The following is a 22517-nucleotide window of genomic DNA, read 5'->3' as shown; positions in this document are numbered from 1 at the left end:
TTATGCTAAATACCAAATGAGTAGAAAATTATGAAGTTCAGAAAATGGAAAAATCACAATGATATTATTAAAAAAAAAAGATTTCCCAATGCCAGTGGGAGTTACAGTTTATACTTAGAAAACTGGACATAGCTTTAGATATTTACTGGTATTTGACCTCTTTTTTTCCCCTTTTCAAAAACAATCCATGGCAACTAAGAAGTAATCAACAGGAAAACAAAGTGTGAGGAATTATGATATTCATAATGTTACTAATGTACTGTTTACTGTTAATCAAAAAGTCGTTAGTTTGGTGATCTAAGAGCTGTATGTAGGTATAAGCCACCTTCATTATCACTAGGTCCTTAAGAAAATAGAAATCAATTCTTGAGTCAAATAAATTTTTTAATCAGCTCAAAAAAATATCACTTTTCTTCTAAAACATTTTTAGATCAAAGTTTTCCAATTAGTAATTGTACAGTATATTTTTTCCTTTTAATAATTAACACAAACTTACATTTTGCCTTCATGTGGATCTTCTTCCCGGCCCTAAAGGGGAAGACATCAAGACAGTATTTTATGTAACTATTAATACATTTTTGATTAAATTAATAAAATTGTATCTTCAAATATATCTACACCCCAACCTTCATATTTATTTATGTATATACAGGAAAAGGTGTTTCTGTTTATGTAAAGTCTTTTCAAAACTCTTCCCCTTAGTCCCTCTCTCTCTCTGCGATTATTCTAATCCAGGCACTTTTCCTTCCTTTTCTTAAACTATTAACAGTAGCCCAACTAGTATAACTACCTCTGTGCCCCACACCACTCCAATATGGAGTCATCAGTTTCAACTTCGACTCCGCCCTGCATTAAGAAACACCAAACAAAACAAAAGTAAACAAATTTTAAAAACAAGACCTTTAACACTTCTCTACTCCCTACAATTCCTCACTTTACAACCAGAATCCTTTATCATATGGATATCAAGTCTACGTTTCCGATCTCACTTCTCTTTAGGTATCTATATACTGTAACCATGGTATATAGAGGCACATAAACTGCCTCTTTGCTAATCTACATTCTCCCACCACTGTCGTTTGTTCTTTTTTACTTAGAATGCCCTTTCCACTCACTACTTTCCTAGCTATTAGTTAAAACCTAAACTGTGTAGGCAGGATCTCTCAAACACAGTGCCTACTCTATAACACTGCGTCCCTAAAACATAAATATCAACTTCTACTCTGAGTAGAAAAGACATCTTTCATCATCTCTTGAACTTTACCTTACTCTATTAGATATTGCTATAATATACTGGGTGATATTAATTTCATTATCATGGCTATAAGCATCTTAAGACCTTAGTCATTCTGTGTTAATACCGACTACCACCAAACCACTAGCACAAAGCTGGGCACATAATTTTCACTGAGTATCTGTTGAATTGTAGTCCTAATACCCAGCCAGTATACTGTGGCATCAAGTTTCCATTGAATAATAAAGGTAGGAATAGAAAAATGGGCTAAGTATATGTAGATTTATTAATACTTCTCTCAACTTGGTCCTCACTCAAATATCTAACCAAAGTAAAATCAAATACTTGCTAAATGCCTTCTATACTACAAAACACTAAAAACACAAAATGACATAAAAACAAAATGCATTATTTTCTCACCCAAAGGGGAGTTTACAGAATAAATTTATTTTACAATGTAATGGGATACAAAGTTAACAAGGTGCTATGGAAAAACACAAGAACAATTTAGTCTCAGAAAGCATAAAATCTCTCTGAAAGAAAAAAGGCAACATCTGAGCTGAACTGAGAGACAATCAGATTTCCCAAATCAGTCCAGCAGGGTAGGAATGTCAAGGAAGATGAAAAAGAAGAGGCATAGAGACAGCCATTCATTCAGCAAACACTGACTGACTGCCTCTACTGCAAGGCATCATTCTGGGCAATGGCAACATATCACTGAATCAGAGACAAAAATCCTCAGAGAGCTTATATTCTAGAACTAAGACATAACAGAACAAATGTGTTTGGTGAATGGTAATTAAAAACAGAATGTCATAGTGGAAAATCTCTCAAATCTAACCACCAACCACATGTCTGAAATCTAGATAATCACCAGATGGCTCTTTAACCTTCAAGGATTAACTATGTCCCAATAAAGACCATTCTAAATATTGGAGAAAAACTGTAATTTTAATTTGGGATTATTCCACTACTAATTCAAAGTATGACCATATTCATTTTTAACAGCCACGTCACATCATTAACTCATATTGGGCTGTTAACTTGTTCCTTTTTTCTTTCCTTTTATGTTAGGTCATGTCTCCTTTATCTCAAACTGGATTTTTTTTTCTGTATTCATCAGATAATTTTCACTTATCCTTATTAAAATTTGTTTTGTTAAATTTGACCCAGAGTCCCAAGAGCTTGAAAGAAAAGTTTAACTATACTTCAATTCCTTTAAATAATCAGCATAATGAGGGTAGGTGTGTTACAGCAGGAAGAAAATTCAACATACTATGAAGAAACTTTTAAGTAAACCTAGATAATAAGATTCTCCAGTTTGAATACGCCTTGTCCATAGAGAATAAATACCTCTTCTGCTGTAGAATACAGAATTCTAATCTAGGCCTTAGTTCTAATCCCAACTCTTCTACCTAAGTAACGATGTGACTGTGAGTATGGAATGTATCATACCATTTCCTCAACTCTTCCCACTTTTCCTCAGTATGTTTTACTTCTACATATCAAGATCTGGCTGCCAGAATAGGCAGACAAGAGAATTAATAGCAAAGAAAAATATTCTCCACTGCCGTCCTCCTGGAACAATAATCAGAGCACATGTTTCAGCATATTACCAGGTTCAAGGCATAATTTAAAAATAGTCACTCTGAAGGTTGTGAAAAGAATAACAGAAAACCATTCCATCCTGCTGGACAAATCCAAATGAGTGAATTCCTAAACTATAATATAACGTTTAATATGTTTTGGTGATACTGAATACTGTATTTGAAGTGCAAATGCTGCTTGAATGCTGATCTGTATCTAAAAATGCATATATAGAATTATTTATACTGTGTCTAAGACTGCTGATAATGTACTTTTTGATGACACTGAAAACAAGCCAAATATTCACAATATAAAACCATGTGATAATATACGTGTAATGTAACTAAATTTCTCCAAGGTTACTAGAAAATTATACATATATTTGGGAGATAAAGAATTTGAAAGCAAACACGTGCAACCATTTGAGATTCCACAGTCAGTTTGACATAACATCATTTACGAGGAAGACCAAGAAGATTTTTAAAAAGGGATACAAACAAGCACAAACGTTAAAACATTTTTAATTCTTAGAAACTCATGAAAATTTTCTGAAAATTGGCAGCTACAGAATGATGTGGTTAACTTGGATGTGCGCTTTACAAATAAATAGCATTTACCAACAGTAAATGCATTTTAATGAAAAATTACTTGCATTTATGAATTAAGGTTTCATAAAAGAAATGTATCTATAGCTGATTTCCCTGATTATGGGCAAGTTTCAAATTTAAGAAGTATTTAAAGTTTTAAGAAGGAGAAGAAAAAATAAAACTTACCACCTCTTCTACTAAGTCTTCAACAATAAGACCTTGTTCATCTGTTCTTAGATTTGTAACCCACATCCATCCATCTTCTAATTCGTTATGAACAATGAACATATCTCCTTTTAAGAAACTGAAAATAGTAATTATGAAGTTATCAAAATTAAATGAAATTTTGAAACATGGAAATTTACATGATCATATACCACATCACAGAGATAATACTATAAAAATGCAAGGGTTTTTTTTAAAGTCAAATACCCTAGATTTTTGTTCTGTTTCTGTCATCATTTACATGTAAAACTTTGAAGATACTTGTAAACCTGAATCTGAATTTCATCATGTATAAAATGGGTTTAATAATGGTAATTGTACTATATCACTGGATTATTATTAGACTCAAACTGGAATTTATATGGACAGTAATTATACATATATTACAGCTTTGGGGGTGTAACTACAAGAAAACTGAACTTTAAAATTTAAGTTTCAATGTTATTACTCTTTCAAAAGTAGGTTAAACTAAAATTATAAACATAAACATGAACTCATTCCACATACACAGGTTACTTTATAAAAAGTTGATTTTAAATAAGCATATTTAGCCTTATCACACAGATGCTTATGAAACTAACATTTCTCTCATTAAAAAAAAAAAATAGGGTTTATTTAATCCACTTAGCTATCACGGTCCAACAAGTATAGCACTCTTTCTCCAAAAGTAGAACCAAGTGGTATGAAAATGCATGCATGTTTTTTCTGTCATCAATATCCAAGTGGAGGGATACACACACACACACACACACACACACACACTATAGTTTACTTTCATTGTCATCTAGATGTTTTCAATCTTTACCCAATCACAGAACTAAAAAATTGTTAATGTATTTCATCAATATAAAACCCATTAATAATTCCTTGAACTTTTCCTTTTAGGCTTGAACAAATGCTTTTGAGTGATTAAGATTTTAAGATTGACTGAATGCTACAACTAACCCTGTATCTATATCCTTATCTGTCATATATATGTATTTATTTAATCAAATTTGCCTTTGAGTCTTAATATTCAAACCAAATATTCAAACTTAATATACAAACCAAAGATGTAGTAAGTAAATCTCTTCTCATGTCTTTGAAAACTTTGTTTTTCTTTAGACTCTCTGAAGCTTCATGGTTACTTGGAGTAGTATCATGCTTGAAATACACTCATTTTGAATAAGCACAGAATACTGCATTCTACCTTGATTCTAAAGGTCTTAACAGTGACCAATATTTTACTAGCTGAAAGGTGGCAGACATAACCACTTAGCCAAATAAATTATTCTTTTCCAGAACCAAATAGATACATTAAGAAAATAATCATAAGTAAAAAGGGAGTGCATATGGACAAGAAGTCAAAGAGAAATGAGAAATGTCATGTTTCATTTTTGGTCAAATACAGTCATAAGAGGTTTTTTTTAAGTTGTTTACTTCTTTTATTGCTGTTATACTACCAACTTTTTATGATGCAAAAAAAAAAAAAATGAAAATAAAAAGCTTATTAGCACCTCGTAAGATAACATAACATAATCCTAAAATTCATTATGTATTATTTTGCATTTTTCTTCAACACAGGTTAAAGTGCTTTATTAAATTTTATTTATCTTCAGATGTTTTTCCTTATGAAAAAAAACTTCTCAGTTACTTGTGTGTGTTAGTTGCTCAGTCATGTCCAACTCTTTGCAACCCTATGGACTGTAGCCCACCAGGCTCCTCTGTTCATGGGATTTTTCAGGCAAGAATATTGGAGTGGGTTGCCATTTCCTTCTCCAGGGGATCTTGCCAGTGAAAGGATCAAACCCATATCTCCGCACTGCAGGCAGACTCTTTACTGTCTGAGCCACCAAGGAAGCCCTCTCAGGTATATACAAACTTAAAAAGACTCACAACTTCATACATATTTATGTCATTCTAATTTATGTTTAAATTTTCACCTTCCTAGATCAGAAGTATTCAACTTTTGGAAGGTCTCTCAGGAACCATTTACACTTTTAAAAACTGATACCCTAAATAGGTTTTCTCATTTATTCATTTACATGAATTATATATCTATTGATGTTTACCATATTAGAGTTTAAAATGTAAATATTTAAAAATATTTATTAACTCCTTTAAAATATTAACATACCCATTATCATAATACAAAAAGTAATTATAATTTTCACAAGTTGAGTAAGAATATTATTGTCTTGCATTTTTGTACATGTCTGGCTTAACTACTGGATTCTCCTATCTGTTTCTGTATTCAATCTGTTGCTATATAGTTTTTTTGCTTAAAGTATATGAGGAAAATCTGGCTTTATACAAATATGTAGCTGTGAAAGGGATGAGTATATTAATAGCCTTTCAGATAACTATAGATATTCTATGACATTAAACCTAAACCTTGACAGTAGTATTTTTTTGGAGGTTGATTATAATGTGGAATCTTAAACTACGCATCTATGAACTTTCTATACCACTCCAATAACGTCTATTGGTCTGTTTTACCCTTTGAGTAGATCTTTTGCCCAGCCATAACTTGGTAACCTCAAAAATATGTTATATAGTATCAAAACATCACATTCTTCAATATCACCACCAGTCTTGTCAGAAAAGTCATGAAGCATCTAAGAAGCTGTCAAACTCCTGATGGCAAATATAGGGTATCCAAAATTCTAATTTTTCCCTAAAAGCTCAAATTGTCATTGGCAACAAATACTGTCAGTTATTCCTCTTAAAAAAAGGTCAGATACTCAAGTGTGAATAACCATAATTTGCCTGTCAGTTATTCTCTCAAGTGAAAATGGTGTGCACAAAAAAGGTAGTTGGTTCAGCTCTCAATGTACCTCTTTTCCTCAAAACACTGAACTTTGGTACACAGTAGAGGTGCTTTGTGAATATGTCCCATCTCATTACAAAGGTATTAAAAAGATATGTAGCCATAGGTTGAGATTTAGAAAATAAACATGCTTTCGTATCTCACCAAGAACAGTCATAAGTGAAACCAGCGATTTTGTTTAACTCCAAGTATGGGGCAGTGAAAAACACTATATATTTGTTACACTGTCTTGATTTGTGCTAAGGCACCAACAGTTTTACTGTCTTTGGCTTTTAGTACCTTCCGAAAGTTATCACTACATTTTAAATGCTGCTGTTGATTTCCATGAGAAGGTTTAACTCAGGGCCAGTAATTATTAAAAGCAGCCTTAACATTTTATGAGTAAGAAACAAATCAGAAAGCTGGTAGCTTACAGAAAGATACAGATAATTTGATAATTGATTATCAAATTATATAGTAAATTTGATCGTTATCAACTCATATAATAAATCAAATTATACAGACATAATAAAAACAAACTATATAATAAAAAAACAAAATTTATCATGTTCTATAGTTTTATACCATTAATAACAATAAAATTATTCACTCAAATGTAAAATAAAAATTAAATCACTTGAGTAACATTTACAGCTGAGGCATAAATGTCATGTAATACAAATTAAAACAGAGTACTGAATATAACAGCCCTCTCCTTACTTTGTAAGATAGTCTAATAAAAGCTAAGTTACTTCTCCGTCATCTTCACTGTGGCTTCTCTGATCCAAATCCACAGTCTGAACAGGTAAGCCAACACAGGGAGACAGGAACAATGGATGTAACATTAAAGACATGCTTTGCTGGATGCGCTTTCCTCAATTTTAAAACCTTCCTAGTCCAAGAGCTACAAATTTTCAAAGTCTGTTTCAAATGCCTATAAATGAAAATATATTATAAAATACCTTATTTCATCAGTGTCTGGTACTTTTGTGTAAGGGAGAATGGCTCGGACACGCCTTCTATCTTCTACTGGCTAGAAACCATAAAAAAATTGATTTACAGAAGAAAACTTTTCTATGTCAAAGTCAAATTGGGTATGTCCACATAAAAATTCAATAAAAATCCACATTATAGAACCCAAGATCAAACTATTTTTTACTGGGGCTCTAAAAATACAAATCCTAGAAATGCTCATCTTGTTATGTTTTTGTTTTTACAAAAATTCTTTTAACAGTATAACCAATGTTTTTAACAAGGTATTATGAGTTATCACTTAATTTTAACTAAACTGCAGAACATATAAACTAACCTTTCTCCAATAATGCACAAGACATTTCAGAATCTTAGAGCAACTTCAAATTAGTACTAGGATATCAGTAATTACTCCTCATTTACTAAGAAATATTTGTTAGGGTATCATCATACGGTATGATAAAAAATCTGGTAAACACAAAGTAAAATCACTCTTTTAAAAGAAGTTGCCAATTTTGCTCTGACACTACAACCAGAATTAAATCTTTAATTATATAATAAACATCACGAGAATCTGAACAAGAGCTAATCCTATTAGTAAAGTGAAATAATAAAGTTTTGAAAGACATTTTACTTGCCTCTGGCGGTGCAACTGGATAAAGCAGTTTTTCTCCTTTAAGCAAACAGGAAACATGACTGTAATAACCTATTAGGTCTGACAGAGAAGAAAAACGTCTTCCACCAATGTAGTAATCTCCACACATAGCAATAATCCTATTTGTACAGGAAAAAAAAAATACAATATAAGAAAAACTTTTATAGTCAATTTTTAAGACCAAGTTCCATAGAAATTAGAAATCTGTAATTCTCAAACTTTTCCTTTACCTGCATCCCTGTATTAAAATACCACTTATTAATACCTTCACCATATCCAAGTTAGTTGAGGCTATTTCTTTTTGAAAAGATATATGCATACATTTGAAATGAAATACGTATCTGACTTATAAACCTCAATTACTTAATTCATTAGAATATTTATAAATCCATCCTCAAATACCTTTCCTTACTTTCCATATTTAAGACAAAAGAGCAATTTTAATAATTTTCTTAGGCTAAAAGTAGCTTACAGAGCTCTTGAAATATTTAGAGTATAATAATTTCACATTCCACATGTGTGATGATAGTACTTTTAAAGCATATTTTAAAATCTAAAAATTAAGCGTATAAAACACTTTTTCATTTAACTTTACAGGCACTAGATTTTTTTCAACATCTCCCATAAAAATGAAATCAAAGACAACACTATATGTAAATATATTGATACAGAGTTTTATAGCTGTACTTGAAAATCCAGATACCTGTTTAACTGAATGAATGTCTAGAAAGAGTTTCAGAACAGAGAAGGTAAAATGAAATAAAGGGCACTTTTAAAATACAGTTTCTGCATTTTCTATCACTCAGTGATCTGAAAATATCCATCATTTCTGCTTTACCAAAGTTTCTTTGTAATTCTTTGTACTTTAAAAGCAGTAACTGTATTTATGATCAGCACAAAAAGTCCAATAATACTGTTTAAAAACAAAAATATAAGCATTAATAATATCTATTCTAAAACACTTATTAAATCATTTAATTGAAAACACATTTCTTTATCCATTATTTAAATGTCACTAAAGCAGGTATACTTATGAATACTACAGCAAAACAGCTATAGGATGTAGCCTCATAATAGGAATAAAGACTTACCTAAAATGGTTGACAACGTTCGTCTGGCTAAGAAAGGAAAGTACAAAGGACCCTGGCCTCCGATCACTCTCTCTTATAAGGTAACTGCCGGACTTCCCTGCTTGCCTGAGGCGTTCTTCTGCTATAGTTCTATCAAGTTTTCCATGATACCACCTAAGAAAGAAAGTTAAAACATAAGAATAAAAATAGAAACCATAAAATTACTATTGGTAATTGAAAAACATACTATGACAGACTTTGCATACCTACATGTAACATTTACATTTTACTCTGAAACATTCATTCCAATTTTAACTCAATTATTTTTAATTTCCTAGTCTCTCAAAAATAATGAACTCATTTACTCACTTTTTAATCTGTTGTATAAAGCTCAGGCTTAACTAAACACCTCACATATTCACCTCTTCTATTTCAGCCCATCTCTCAAACCCCTAGAACTGTCTGTCTGTTCAAGATACAAACACTTCTTACAATCAAATGCCTAATTAGAAAAATAAGAGTAAGATGGACAAATGGAAATGATGCTGTCTGAAGGCTACTATTCTCATTTTCCATTTCAATATGAAACTGGTTATTTCCTTTTGTCTTAAGATGATCCACTCCATAACCACACATTTGAACTCTTCAAATATAACAAACAGGTGGAAAATAAATAATAACTTTGTCTATTTTCCTGCTCTCAATTTAACTATCTTCTACCTACCATACTACTAGATAATCTGCTTAAATGAGTGGCTACAACCCTAGCATCATTCACACTACCAATCTAGGCCTATAAAAGCCACATGGATTGAAATAAACAAATTGGAATTTTCACATAAGCATAGTAACAAATCTACAAAGTAACTGTTATAAAATATTTTTACACTTTCACTATATTAGTCATCCAAATTTATCCTTGGTACTTACAGTCTTAACTTGAAACATTGAGAGGAAAACAATAAACATTTACATTAACAATACATTGACGTATTATCTAGCCATAAATTGACAGTTAAAATTATTATAGTACTATGACTGCTTCTGTAAGCTTGATGTAGTGAAAGTTTACTATTCTTGACTTCTTAGTTTATTTAAAAAAAAAACACTTAAAACTTCTCACAAGAATTACTTTTAATTTTCTTCTAAAACCCAACCTATTTATTTGAAAATCTGTGTATAAGACAAATAATGAAAAAACAGTCTTGGAGCTTCACTGTAACTCAACAGGAAAAAAACAATCATAAACCATTAGTATTAGAGGAAGAAGCAGAACAACAAATAAACACTGCATTCCTCTAAAATCCTAGTCTTCACTTCAACCATTCTTTGAGGCTGCTGCTGCTGCTAAGTCACTTCAGTCGTGTCCGACTCTGTGTGACCCCATAGATGGCAGTCCACCAGGCTCCCCGGTCCCTGGGATTCTCCAGGCAAGAACACTTGAGTGGGTTGCCATTTCCTTCTCCAATGCATGAAAGTGAAAAGTGAAAGTGAAGTCGCTCAGTCGTGTCCTACCCTCAGCGACCCCATGGACTGCAGCCTACCAGGCTCCTCCGTCCATGGGATTTTCCAGGCAGGAGTACTGGAGTGGGGTGCCATTGCCTTCTCCGTCTTTGAGGCTACTGACAAGTAAATTTAACTATTAAGATCTGTGGTTTTTTAAAGTCTAATAGGAAAGGCCTGGACCAATGATCATTTAAAGCTCTTTGAAAAGCTAAAATTCAATTACAGATGATCAGAACAAAATTTTGAAATTCCAGTCTCGAAGTTTATTTAGCTGTGAAAATACATGGTTCAACTTTGGAATGTCAAACAGGTACATTCCTTATTACCTGAAGTAGTGGAGTTAACACAGAGAGCAGATTTACAGGTTCAATAGAGACAAAATTAAGGACAGTTTGAAACAAAGTATTTTTGTGTACTTGATATGTTAAATTTCTGTTGTATTTTAAGGAAATCGTCAAAATTAAAAGATTTTTTTTAATCTCATTTTGTAAGCTCACTGTAAGATGATACATGGAGGTTCATGAGGCATTACACAATCCTACGTTATAATAAACCTGTAACTAAAGACTTATATCTGTGATTTTCAATTTTTACATCTAAGTACTTTCCGTAAGATTCTGGCATTTGAACACGTATTCAGTTCAAGACAGAGACTTAAAACTAAATAAACAACGTTTGTTTCCTGATTATAAGTAAGTCCCTTTATGCAAAAATCCCTTAAGTTTTGAATACATTAGGTAAAACATGTCAATTCTTGATTACGACTATAACAAAATTATAGGCATATGAGCATATATGGAGTTGAATGTGATTCTCGAAAGTGTTCAAACATTACACTGCTACAAGTCTCTGAGGTTCAAGGAAAAAACCTGAATGGTCTTACTCAGAAAACTTAGAATTTCTTGATCTATGTTCACTTCAAATTATCAAGATGAATCATACTAACAAGAATATTTCAACTGCATCTGCGCAGATAAGATGGTTGCAATGGCACCTCTGCTGCTGCTGCTACTGCTGCTGCTAAGCTGCTTCAGTCGTGTCCAACTCTGTGCGACCCCATAGATGGTAGCCCACCAGGCTCCCCCGTCCCTGGGATTCTCCAGGCAAGAATACTGGAGTGGGTTGCCATTTCCTTCTCCAAGAGACTAAATGGACTGGTGGGACTAGGACTTACCAGAAACCTCCATAATCATGGTCAAGTCTCTAAACTTTGTACCTCATTACCATCACTTGTAAAAAGGGGGGAAAATAATCTTCATCTCAGCCTTAAAATATATTAAATATTTGTCCTAAACTCCTTCAGAGAAATACATAAAAATGAAAAAGCACTACCACAGGCTGTATAGGCACATAACAACTAACTTCACAGAAGGTTGCATAAATTTATTATAAATAAATACATACAAAACTTGATACATATAAATTATAAACAATATACACAGACTACAAGACTAAATCAACGTCATCAATGAAAATCTCAAATTGTATACTAATTGACTGCTGAATTTGTGGATCACCTAAGCCTCAGTTATCTTCCTATTTTCCAGTCTTGTTTACTTTCCATCTAATTTTGGGATGAGGACAGGAAATACCAATCTTTGTTTCTACTAAAATACTGATTTTAAGAGGAAATTTCTTTTCCCAAAACATCTCTTTGAACTTTACAGATCACACATATTAATTGACACTGGAATATTCTCATTCCTCCTGGCAATTCTAGGCTTCTAGAAGCCCTCAAATAGCCTCATTCTGCCCCAATGTGGATATATTTTTTGGAGGGATAGCAAGGACAACATGCATTTGAGATACTGTGACTTAAATTTGCCTAATACTTTAATAGTAAAATATCTAATGTTCTCCTATTTAAAAGTAAGCTATCCCTCTCTCATGTTCTGTCTCTCTTTTAAGGAAGATTTGAAAAAGAAACAGCAGGAAATTTAAGAAGTAAATATGTTTTTCTCAGCTAGTTTTGCCATTTTTTGTTAAGAAATCTTACAAGCAGACATAGTAGACACTACACAATCACTATATCTAAGATAAAACATCTGACATGAAACATATTAAGTAAGTTAACTAGAAAAGACAAGTTGGGCAAGCTACAGGATCATCATATTTCTAAATCTAGAATCACATAAATGTTTTTATAAACGCATGTTTTACACTGGTGCAGTATGTTTAAGGGACTTTGGAGAGGCTAATCAGGGAGAATAATGAAGAAATCTGTACAATAAGAAAGCAACCTGGTGTGAATATAGAGAGACACTTAACTCGAACTATTTAACTAATCTGGCAATACTAAATGGAAACTGTCTACTCAGTAGAAAACAATTAAAATAGCACTATCAACAAACATCCTTTGTCTAAAAAGGAAACTACACTGAAGCTCCTAGCAGGTCACTTTTACTTTCCACCAGGCTATTCCTCCTAGTTATGCCGCTGACAGGCACCGAAGTTCTCAGAGAAACATGTGCAGGAATCTAACTGCCAGAACATTTCTTGTCACCTGAGTCACCTGGAACGCTGTGTGCCTGGTCGTCTCACAAACCAGAGTTTTTCTGTAACTCTCAAAGATGTGTTAAGCAGATTTTCTCATGTGCCGTCCTTTCTGAAATTAAATTGGTTATTTCAGACCGGTAAGACATAAACTAAAAACATATGCTAAAACTACTATAAACCTCCTGCAACTTCCATTTCCTCTTAACAAACACATTTCTTACAGTTGTACAGTGTAAGCTGGTGGTTAACAAAAATAAATGGACTTTTTAGAGGGGAAAGTAAAGATACCTTACAGTAAACGATTTTATTCAGTCTTTTTTTTCCCCCATATCACTATGCAGACAGACTAAAATCTGGTCACTAGTAATTCACATGAACAATCACTAGACTAAGTCTAAGAGCTGTAGTATCCTTAGACCAACTACAGTAAAATTAATACTCATGTGTATGTTCGCCCTCTTGAGTATACTTGTATGTTCAGGCAATAAGCAGTGTGTGTGTGTGTGTGTCTATGCAGCTGGTTGTGTATCTCAAATTAGCTCATGAAAAGAGCAGAAATTCTATTTCCTTTTGCCACAGGTGACATATTTACAGGGTTTTGGACCTAGAGGTTTAAGTTCTGGAGAAGTAGTTTTAAGGAAACAGCACTATTATATATTCACAAATTCAGTTTACTGACAGACTGATCCTACTAAAGGTAGGACCAAATAACATGATGCTTATGCAATCAAAAATTTAAAGCGAAGTACACTCAACCAAGATAGTCTCGTTCTCACTAACCTAACTCCTGTCACTTCAAAAAACAGATAATGAAAGGCAGAGAGAGCCATACCATTTCCAAAAATGCTGTACACTAATCAAACACATTAAAGACATTTTTTTAAAAGTAACCAAAAAAAGGAAAAGCATAATACTTACCAGCAGGAGACTAACAGTTCCTACCTCACATCTTCCAGCTATTATATCTGTGGCATTTCATTTATCAGAAAACTACCATTTTTCACAGTTTAGTTTTCCTTAGAACTTCAACAATTATAGTTCATGCCAGTAACTAAGAACACAAAAAAGGGGCAACAAAATGAGATTCGAGACCACCTATCTGGTCCAATGAATGCATTACTGTAACACAGTTGTAAACTATCTTGAAGGGCAGTTTTTCTTCTTAAAAACACTTAAAAAATTTCAGTGTTCGATCTAAAACTTTGGAGGGTATGGTGATTCAGTGGCTACCTACTGTAATTACAACATTTCTTAACCTGTATTTTAAGATACATCTTTAAAATACCGAGTCTGAAGTTTAAAAGCAAACTTCAGTCTGGCATGGTCTTTAGTCCATGGCCAACAAACTAAGCGCCAACTGTGCTACCTGGTAGAAAAACAAGTACCACCACAGAACACCACTACGTTTAAGTTTACGGTTTCTGATCTCGAGGAGAATACAGACAAAACAGGCAACGGTGATCTGGTACATCAAGTACTAGAATGTGGGGGCAAATGGAAAACTTCAGTCTTAGCATTTTAGTGTGCACCTTCTGAAAAAAAACTGATGGCTAAATGGAAACCTACAAGGTAAGGAGCAACTAATTCAGAGAAAGCAAAGGACTGAGAATGGGAGAAAGATGTCACAGGCAGAGGGAAAATGTAAAGGCAAGCAAAGGCCAAAAAAAGCTTATATACAGATATGGGAACATGAAAATATTTTAAACTTTCAAAATATACTTTGCAAGTCTAACTCTTATCAGATAATATGGAAAGAATATAACCTCCTGAATTAGACTAGACTTAAGACCTCACTCGTTGAACTTTCTCAGTACCTCAAAGAGGATCTCAAAGAACATTTTAAAAGTTCAAAATATTCTCAGATCGATCCACTCATCTGCTCTCAACAATAATCTCCTGGGCTGGGGATATCAGAATACGTCACTCAAAGTTCTCCACTACGAGTCCATTACTCTCTCCTATATGTCCCTATAAGGGCTTCCCTGGTAGCTCAACTGGTAAAGAATCCCCCTGCAATGCAAGAGACCCTGGTTGGATTTCTGGGTCAGGAAGATCCCCTGGAGAAGGGACAGGCTACCCACTCCAGTATTCTTGGGCTTCCTTGGTAGCTCAGAATGTAAAGAATCTGCCTGCAATGCGGAAGACCTGGGTTCAATCCCTGGGTTGGGAAAATCCCCTGGAAGAGGGCACGGCAACCCTCAGTATTTCTACCTGGGGAATCCCCGTGGACAGAGGAGCCTGGAGGGCTGCAGTCCATGGGGTCACAAAGAGTAGGACACGACTGAACAACTAAGCACAGCACATACGTCCCTTATATCCTAAACAAATTACCTTTATTCATTCAACAAATATTTAAGCACCTACCATGTTTAGGCACTGTTTTAGTTTTCCTCCCTATGCTTTTTCAAAATATGTTTCCTATTTAACATTTTTTTTTAAGGAGATGAAAAGATAATGCAACTAAGCCAAAGGTCATCCTACATTTTTATTTTCTATGGGTTTTTTGGTCTTTATTTCCTCAGAAATTTCTATTTCTCTATTCTTACTCATGGAAATATCTGTATCTCTTAAGCTCAAAGCATAACTTCTGTGATGATGATTCCCAAATTCTTCCAAGGCTGACTTTCCTGTTAAGCTTCTATGTTACCAAGTACCCTCTAAGAAGTTTCAACTAACGTGACTCTGCGTGTGTGTGCATGCACTCAACCATGTTTGACTCTCTGCAACCCTCTTGACTGTAGCCCACCAGGCTCCTCTGTCCATGGAATTTTCCAGGCAAGAATACTAGAGTGGGTTGCCATTTCCTACTCCAGGGGATCTTCCTGACCCAAGGATCAAACTCATGTCTCCTGTGTCTCCTGCACTGGCAGATGGATTCTTTACCACTGCATCACCTGGGAAGCCCTAAGGCAACTACAGGTCAGCATCTATCCTTAAGCAAACACATACATCCACACACCCCTTCTGCTTTACTCCTCTATACTGTTAATGGCAACAGCAATGGCACCCCACTCCAGTACTCTTGCCTGGAAAATCCCATGGACGGAGGAGCCTGGTGGGCTGCAGTCCATGGGGTCACTAAGAGTCGGACACGACTGAGTGACTTCACTTTCACTTTTCACTTTCATGCATTGGAGAAGGAAATGGCAACCCACTCCAGTGTTCTTGCCTGGAGAATCCCAGGGATGGAGGAGCCTAGTGGGCTGCCATCTATGGGGTCGCACAGAGTCGGACACGACTGAAGCGACTTAGCAGTTAGCAGACTCAAAATTTCAAAAGCAAAACTGACTCCTTCCTATTTCTCTAGCCATAACACTTCTGCCAACTTGCAAACTGCATCTCCAACATCACTGGAGTTGAAACATGCAAACTATTCTCTAGTTTTCCATTTCCTCTATTTCCTACTTTGATAGATTTGAACATCTGTCTTGCATGTTTTCTAAAAGTTAATAAAATTATAGATTGTGTAGCAAATTACCTAAGAAGTCACAGAAAAATTTGATTAAATTTTTGAACTTCCACTAATAGAAATCAAAGGATTAGCCTGTATTCATTTTTTAAAAATTATTTTTACCTGGTATATTCAATTTTATTTTTACCTGAAGTATATTCAATTTCATATCAATGTTGATTCTTAAGCAAGACAAATACCCATAATTGCTAGGAAGTATTTAATTTGCTTGATTACTATTAGATAAAAACAATGGAAAAAAAGACTATTGTTCTGAAACTGCTCCTTAAGTACATAAAACATAACACCAACAGCTGTTTAACCCTCTCTCAAATCAGCATTCAAACAGGAGACAAACTGTACTCTGTAATAATTTCAGATTGAGACATTCTCTGAAAACCCTAGAAGATAGCTACTTCTTTAAAAACACAACATTTATTAAAAAGAAAGCTTTTGCCCCTAAGATTAATAAGAGCTGCAAAATAATTCTGTACTTATTTATAAACACAGTGACTATGAAAATTAAAACATCCCTTTTTTAACAATACATCAATTTTAATATTAATATAAAACTCTGTATTTTAAATAATTTCATTCTGCCTAATTCCCGATATAATGCACTCAACAACATGTATAATATTCAAAAGGATTTTCTTTAGCATCTCCAAAATATGAGGAGTGTATATGATCTAGAACACATAACCATCAGGTTCACCTGGTATAATACAGTATTTTTCAACAGAAATCATTCCTAACTCTACAGCCAGCCATAATTGACAACCTGCATTTCCAACTGCTGGACCTTTCAACCTGGATATCTCAACTGATAAGTCAAATTCAACACATCAAAAAATGACCTCACCATAATACTTCCCACATCCTTTCTCTTCCTTCTCCCCTGGTTCTCATCTTGACTTATGTTATACATCAATCCACTCTCCCAAATTATTAACTAAAACTATATATTGCTATATTTTTAAGGTTAAAAAAAATTACACATTGTTCAACCTAGTGGAAACTTCTCATCAGTAGCTCTTAGTCCTCTGTTTATCTCATATCCAACTGGTCAAAAAGCCTGGACAATCCCAAATTCCTTTTATTTATCTAATCTTTTCCTTTCCCACTGTCAGTATCCTTCCTTATCATGTCCTGTAGTAATTCCTGCTCTTCTATTTCCTTTATCTGCGGTAACACTTCCCCAAACAGCTATGCCTGACCTGCATCTCAAAAAACTGAAATGGTCCCATTGCTAAAAGAATAAAATCCAAACTATTGACATGACATTCAGTAAAGAATTCAGCCCTTTCAGTAAAGAACTGAATTCTTTTCCACTCTTCACAAGACCATTTGTCGCTTCCTAAACACATCAAATGCATACTTTCAAGCCTCTATCCCTTTGATCATGCTCTTCCTTTGGCTTGAAATGTCCTTACTGTCTTCAGAAATTCATGCCATTCATCATATGCCTATCACAAGTGCCATCTCCTTGAACCTCCGGTCATAATTAATCTTCTTCTATCAAGCTCCAGCTTATTTCTTACACGATTTTTTTGATATTTTGTCTTATTATAATATAGTTACACACGATGGTGTGGTCACTCATCTAGAGCCAGACATTAGAGTGTGAAGTCAAGTGGGCCTTAGGACCACAGACCAAGCTAGTGGAGGTGATGGAATTCCAGCTCAACTATTTAAAAGTCCGAGAAGATGCTTCTGCTAAAGTGCTGCACTCAATATGTCAGCAAATTTGGAAAATTCAGCAATGACCACAGGACTAGAAAAGGTCAGTTTTCATTCAAAGCCCAAAGAAGGGAAATGGCAAACAAAGTTTAAACTACCATATGATTGTACTTATTTCACATGCTAGCAAGGTTAATGCTAAAAATCCTTCAATCTAGGCTTCAACAGTACATGAACCAAGAACTTCCAGATGTACAAACTGGATTTAGAAAAGGCAGAGGAACCAGAGATCAAATTGCCAACATTCGTTAGACCACAGAGATAGCAAAGGAATTCTAGAAAAACACGTACTTCTGCTTCACTGACTATGTTAAAGCCTTTGACTGTGTGGATCACAACAAACTGTAGAAAATTCCTCAAGAGATGGGAATGGGAATACCAGACCACCTTACCTGCCTCCTGATTAATCTGTATGCAGGTCAAGAAGCGTCAGTTAGAACCAGACATGGAAAGATGGAGTGATTCCAAATTGGGAAAGGAGTACATCAAGGGTATATATTGTCACCCAGATTATTTAACTTCTATGCAGAATACATCATGCAAAATGCTGGGCGACGTGAAGCACAAGCTGGACTCAAGATTGTCAAGAGAAATATCAACAACCTCAGATACGAAGATGATACCACCCTAATGGCAGAAAGTGAAGAGGCACTAAAGAGTCTCTTGATGACAGTCAGAGCAGAGTGGAAAAGCTGGCTTGAAATTCAACATTACAAAAATGAAGGTCATGCCCTCTGGTCCCATCACTTCATGGCAATTAGGGAAACAATGGAAACAGTGACAGACTTTCTTTTCTTGGACTTCAAAATCACTGTGGATGGTGACTGCAGTCATGAAATTAAAAAGACGCTTGCTCTTTGGAAGAAAAGCTATGACAAACCTTGATAGTGAATTAAAAATCAGAGACATCACTTTGCCGACAAAGGTCAGGCTTCCCTGTAGTTCAGCTGGTAAACAATCCGCCTACAATGCAGAAGATCCTGGTTTGATTCCTGGGTCGGGAAGTTCCCCTGGAGAAGGGATAAGCTACCCACTCCAGTATTCTTGGGTTTCCCTGGTGGCTCAAATGATTAAAGAATCCACCTTCAGTGTGGGAGACCTGGGTTCAATCCCTGGGTTGGGAAGATCCCAAGGAGCGCATGGTATCCCACTCTAATATTCTTGCCTGGAGAATCCCCATGGAGAGAGGAGCCTGGTGGGCTACAGTTCATGGGGTCACAGAGTCAGAGATGGTATATTAAACATCAGAGACATCACTTTGCCAACAAAGGTCTGTATAATCAAAGCTAGTTTTTCAGACAATCATGTACAGATGTAAGAGTGGACCATAAAGAAGGCTGAGCACTGAAGAATTGATGCTTTCAAATTGTGGTGCTAGAGAAAACTCCTGGGAGTCCCCTGGACAGCAAGGAGATCAAACTATTCAATCCTAAAGGAAATCAATACTTACTATTCAACACAAGGACTGATGCTGAAGCTCCAATACTTTGGCCACCTGAATGAGAAAAGCTAACTCCTTGGAAAAGACCCTGATGCTGAGAAAGACTTGACGGCAAGAGGAGAAGGGGGCAACAGAGGATGAGATGGTTGGTTGGATGGCATCACCAACTCAATGAACGTGAGCTTGAGCAAAATATTGGAGATAGGGAAGAACAGGGAAGCCTGGCATGCTGCAGTCCATGGGGTTGCAGAGAGCTGGACACAACTTAGCTACTGAACAACAACAATATAGTCAGTCACTTTCATATCTGTTTTCTCCATTAGATTTGAAAAGTACTTGAGGATACTGGGACATTTAAGTAATCTTCACAGTCCTCTACTCTAGCACTTGGCACAATCGTAGGCACTGACAGGTGGGAAGCTAAGAAAAACAAATTTGTCAAAAATTCCTGCCTACACTGAAATTTTCAAGTCATAATCCCTGACTGGAATTCACACGGTGAATGCCTTGCATTCTCCCATTCAAGCTATTTCCTCAACCTGCACTGTCCTCCCACCTCCATTCTAGAGATTTTTTATCACTCTTCCCTCCAGGGAACACCATGCCTCCTGGCAGAGCGCAAATTCCACCTCCTCAATGGCATCTCCCAAAGACCATTCTGCCCCACGTGATGGTTTGATCTAAAAATCATCTAGTATATGATGCTTGTGGTTATATCTGTTTTCCTAGAAGAGAAACTGAGCAGATATTAAGTTTCCTCATCTGAATACCCCAACCTCTCCTGCTCTGAGCTCCCACAATACTGGCAATCTATACAAATTTCTGACACTCGAAGATGCTGATACTCGGCACCCATCCCATTCAGGAAAATCACTCAACACTCACACCACCCTCTGGCTACTGTTTCTCCCCCACTTACAACAACACAGCTCCTGAGGAGTTTTCTTTGAAGAATGTAGCCCAGTCAATACTGGTCATGCCATGGTACAGGGTACAAGCAGGGTTTTTCACACTGAAAGTGAAAATCAGTCTTCTTCTGAAGGTAAATGCTACCAGATGCAAGAAAGAATCTTTGTTCATTATGCTTGCTAGGTTTTCCACTACTTGTTAGAGCCAGTCTGTAATAACAAAGAATGAAGGTGACAGGATGGAACTGAAGATTCATGAGAACATTCAAATCCCTACTTAGCTATCTGAGATCCCAGTTACAAGCCTACTCGTCCCTTAATTTAGCTGTTCATCTCGTCCTTCTATTACCTCTAGACCAGTTTTTTCGTCTCCAGGTCCTCTGACATATTTAAAAACTTACTTGACCCCCAAGAAATGTGCTTATGTAAGTTCTTTCTATAAATATTAATAAAAATTGAAACAGAGAAAATTTTAAATCAATAGCAAATATTTGAAATGAACACATAATAGTTACTACTGTCAATATAAAAAACATATTCCTTATGTAAGACAAGTTCCAAAAGAATATTTAGTGAAAAGACTAGCATTATTTTACATTTGCATATACTCTTTAATAGCTAACTTAAGAGAGCCGGATTCTCATATCTGTTTCTGAATTCAATCAGTTGTTGGTTGTTTTGGTTCATAAGTTATGAAAATGGCTATTCGATGTAGCTACTTAAAAGTTAAAATGTAGACTCTAACCACACCCAGAAATGTTCCATACACTGCTAATAAAATCCACTGGTATGCCATTTATTCATATACATTTTGTAGCATCGTGAACTAGCTAGCCACCTGGCAATATTGGTTCACTGAGTTATGAAGATCTTCCAAATGTTAACATGTTTTATTTTATAATATAAAAATATCACTTTCTTTGTGTGACAACTACACAGTTGGCCTGGGTTGTTTAAACTGCCTATCTCCCCTTTGCCTCGCTCCTAGGAGATAACCTCAACGCACTTGAAAATCCTGTCCAGTTAAAAATGTCTTTGTTTATTGAGAACCTTGGACCATGCCAGACCATTTACACTATTTGCAGTGGAGGACTTGGTTCACCTCTGAAGTCAAACTGATGGAGTAAAAAAAGGTCAGCCACAAGGGGGCATAAGGCCTACATGACTAAACCTCAATAAAAATTTTAAACACCAAGGCTCAGGTGAGCTTTCCTGATCAGCAATACTTCATACATCCTGCCCCACACTGTGACCAGGAGAATTAAGAACTATCTATCTGACTCCATTGTGCAAGGACAACCAGAGGCTTGCAATTAGTCTCTCCTGGATTCTGACCTATGCACTTTCTTTCTTAGCTGATTGTAATCTGTGTCCTTTGGCTATACGAAGCTGTTACAGTGAGTGCAACAGCTTTGCCAAGTTCTGATGGTCCCCCTAGAAAATCACTGAATCTGAAGGTGGTTTTAGGAACCTTCAGCAACAACCACCAATATAACATGGGTGTCATAAATCCCTTCAGGTAGTAAGTGTAACTATGAAGGAAAAGTGGCACTGCTTTCAAAAAACTGACGTGACTCTGGGTTTGGTAGGTTTTCTTCAAGAAATACAAAGCACCGCATGTGCATATTTTACATGTTTTCTTGCTGACCACAGTCATGTTCTAGAATTCAGCATAAAGGTTTTAATTTTTGTTTTGTTTTAGTAAGATGTCATGTTTGTTGCTAATTCTAGCTATTATAATTGCATATGTGAAGAATATATTGTAGTTTACGGGTTGGCTAGCGTTTCAAATAAATGGTTTATTTAAACATTGACCTGAAATTTTTGGAGATGCCTGTCAACTGACATTTTTTCTTA

General features: G+C 35.2%; 1 protein-coding gene across 4 annotated transcripts in view; it reads right to left on the bottom strand.

The window, feature by feature from the left end:
* Nucleotides 1-22517, bottom strand: part of RASA1 (RAS p21 protein activator 1) — a 110188-nt gene that overhangs the window by 42217 nt on the left and 45454 nt on the right. For 2 of the 4 annotated variants that reach the window (XM_086412891.1, XM_086412893.1), the window contains exons 2-6: nucleotides 9140-9292; nucleotides 8028-8167; nucleotides 7384-7450; nucleotides 3595-3712; nucleotides 497-528 (exon numbers count right to left, since the gene is read on the bottom strand). In XM_086412891.1, coding sequence (XP_086269017.1) covers nucleotides 497-528; nucleotides 3595-3712; nucleotides 7384-7450; nucleotides 8028-8167; nucleotides 9140-9292 — 510 coding nt within the window. Of the gene's footprint in view, nucleotides 1-496; nucleotides 529-3594; nucleotides 3713-7383; nucleotides 7451-8027; nucleotides 8168-9139; nucleotides 9293-13127; nucleotides 13230-14038; nucleotides 14172-20671; nucleotides 20871-22517 lie in introns of all 4 variants that reach the window. The other 2 variants (XM_086412894.1, XM_086412892.1) reach the window with 2 other exon arrangements.

This window comes from Bos grunniens, chromosome 7 (assembly GCF_055505025.1).
Source record: "Bos grunniens cultivar Pamir isolate PY7600 chromosome 7, Bosgru_T2T1.0, whole genome shotgun sequence".
NCBI classification, from domain to species: domain Eukaryota; kingdom Metazoa; phylum Chordata; class Mammalia; order Artiodactyla; family Bovidae; genus Bos; species Bos grunniens.
The sequence above is the reverse complement of the archived record's forward strand: the minus strand, read 5'-3'. Positions and strand labels throughout refer to the sequence as shown.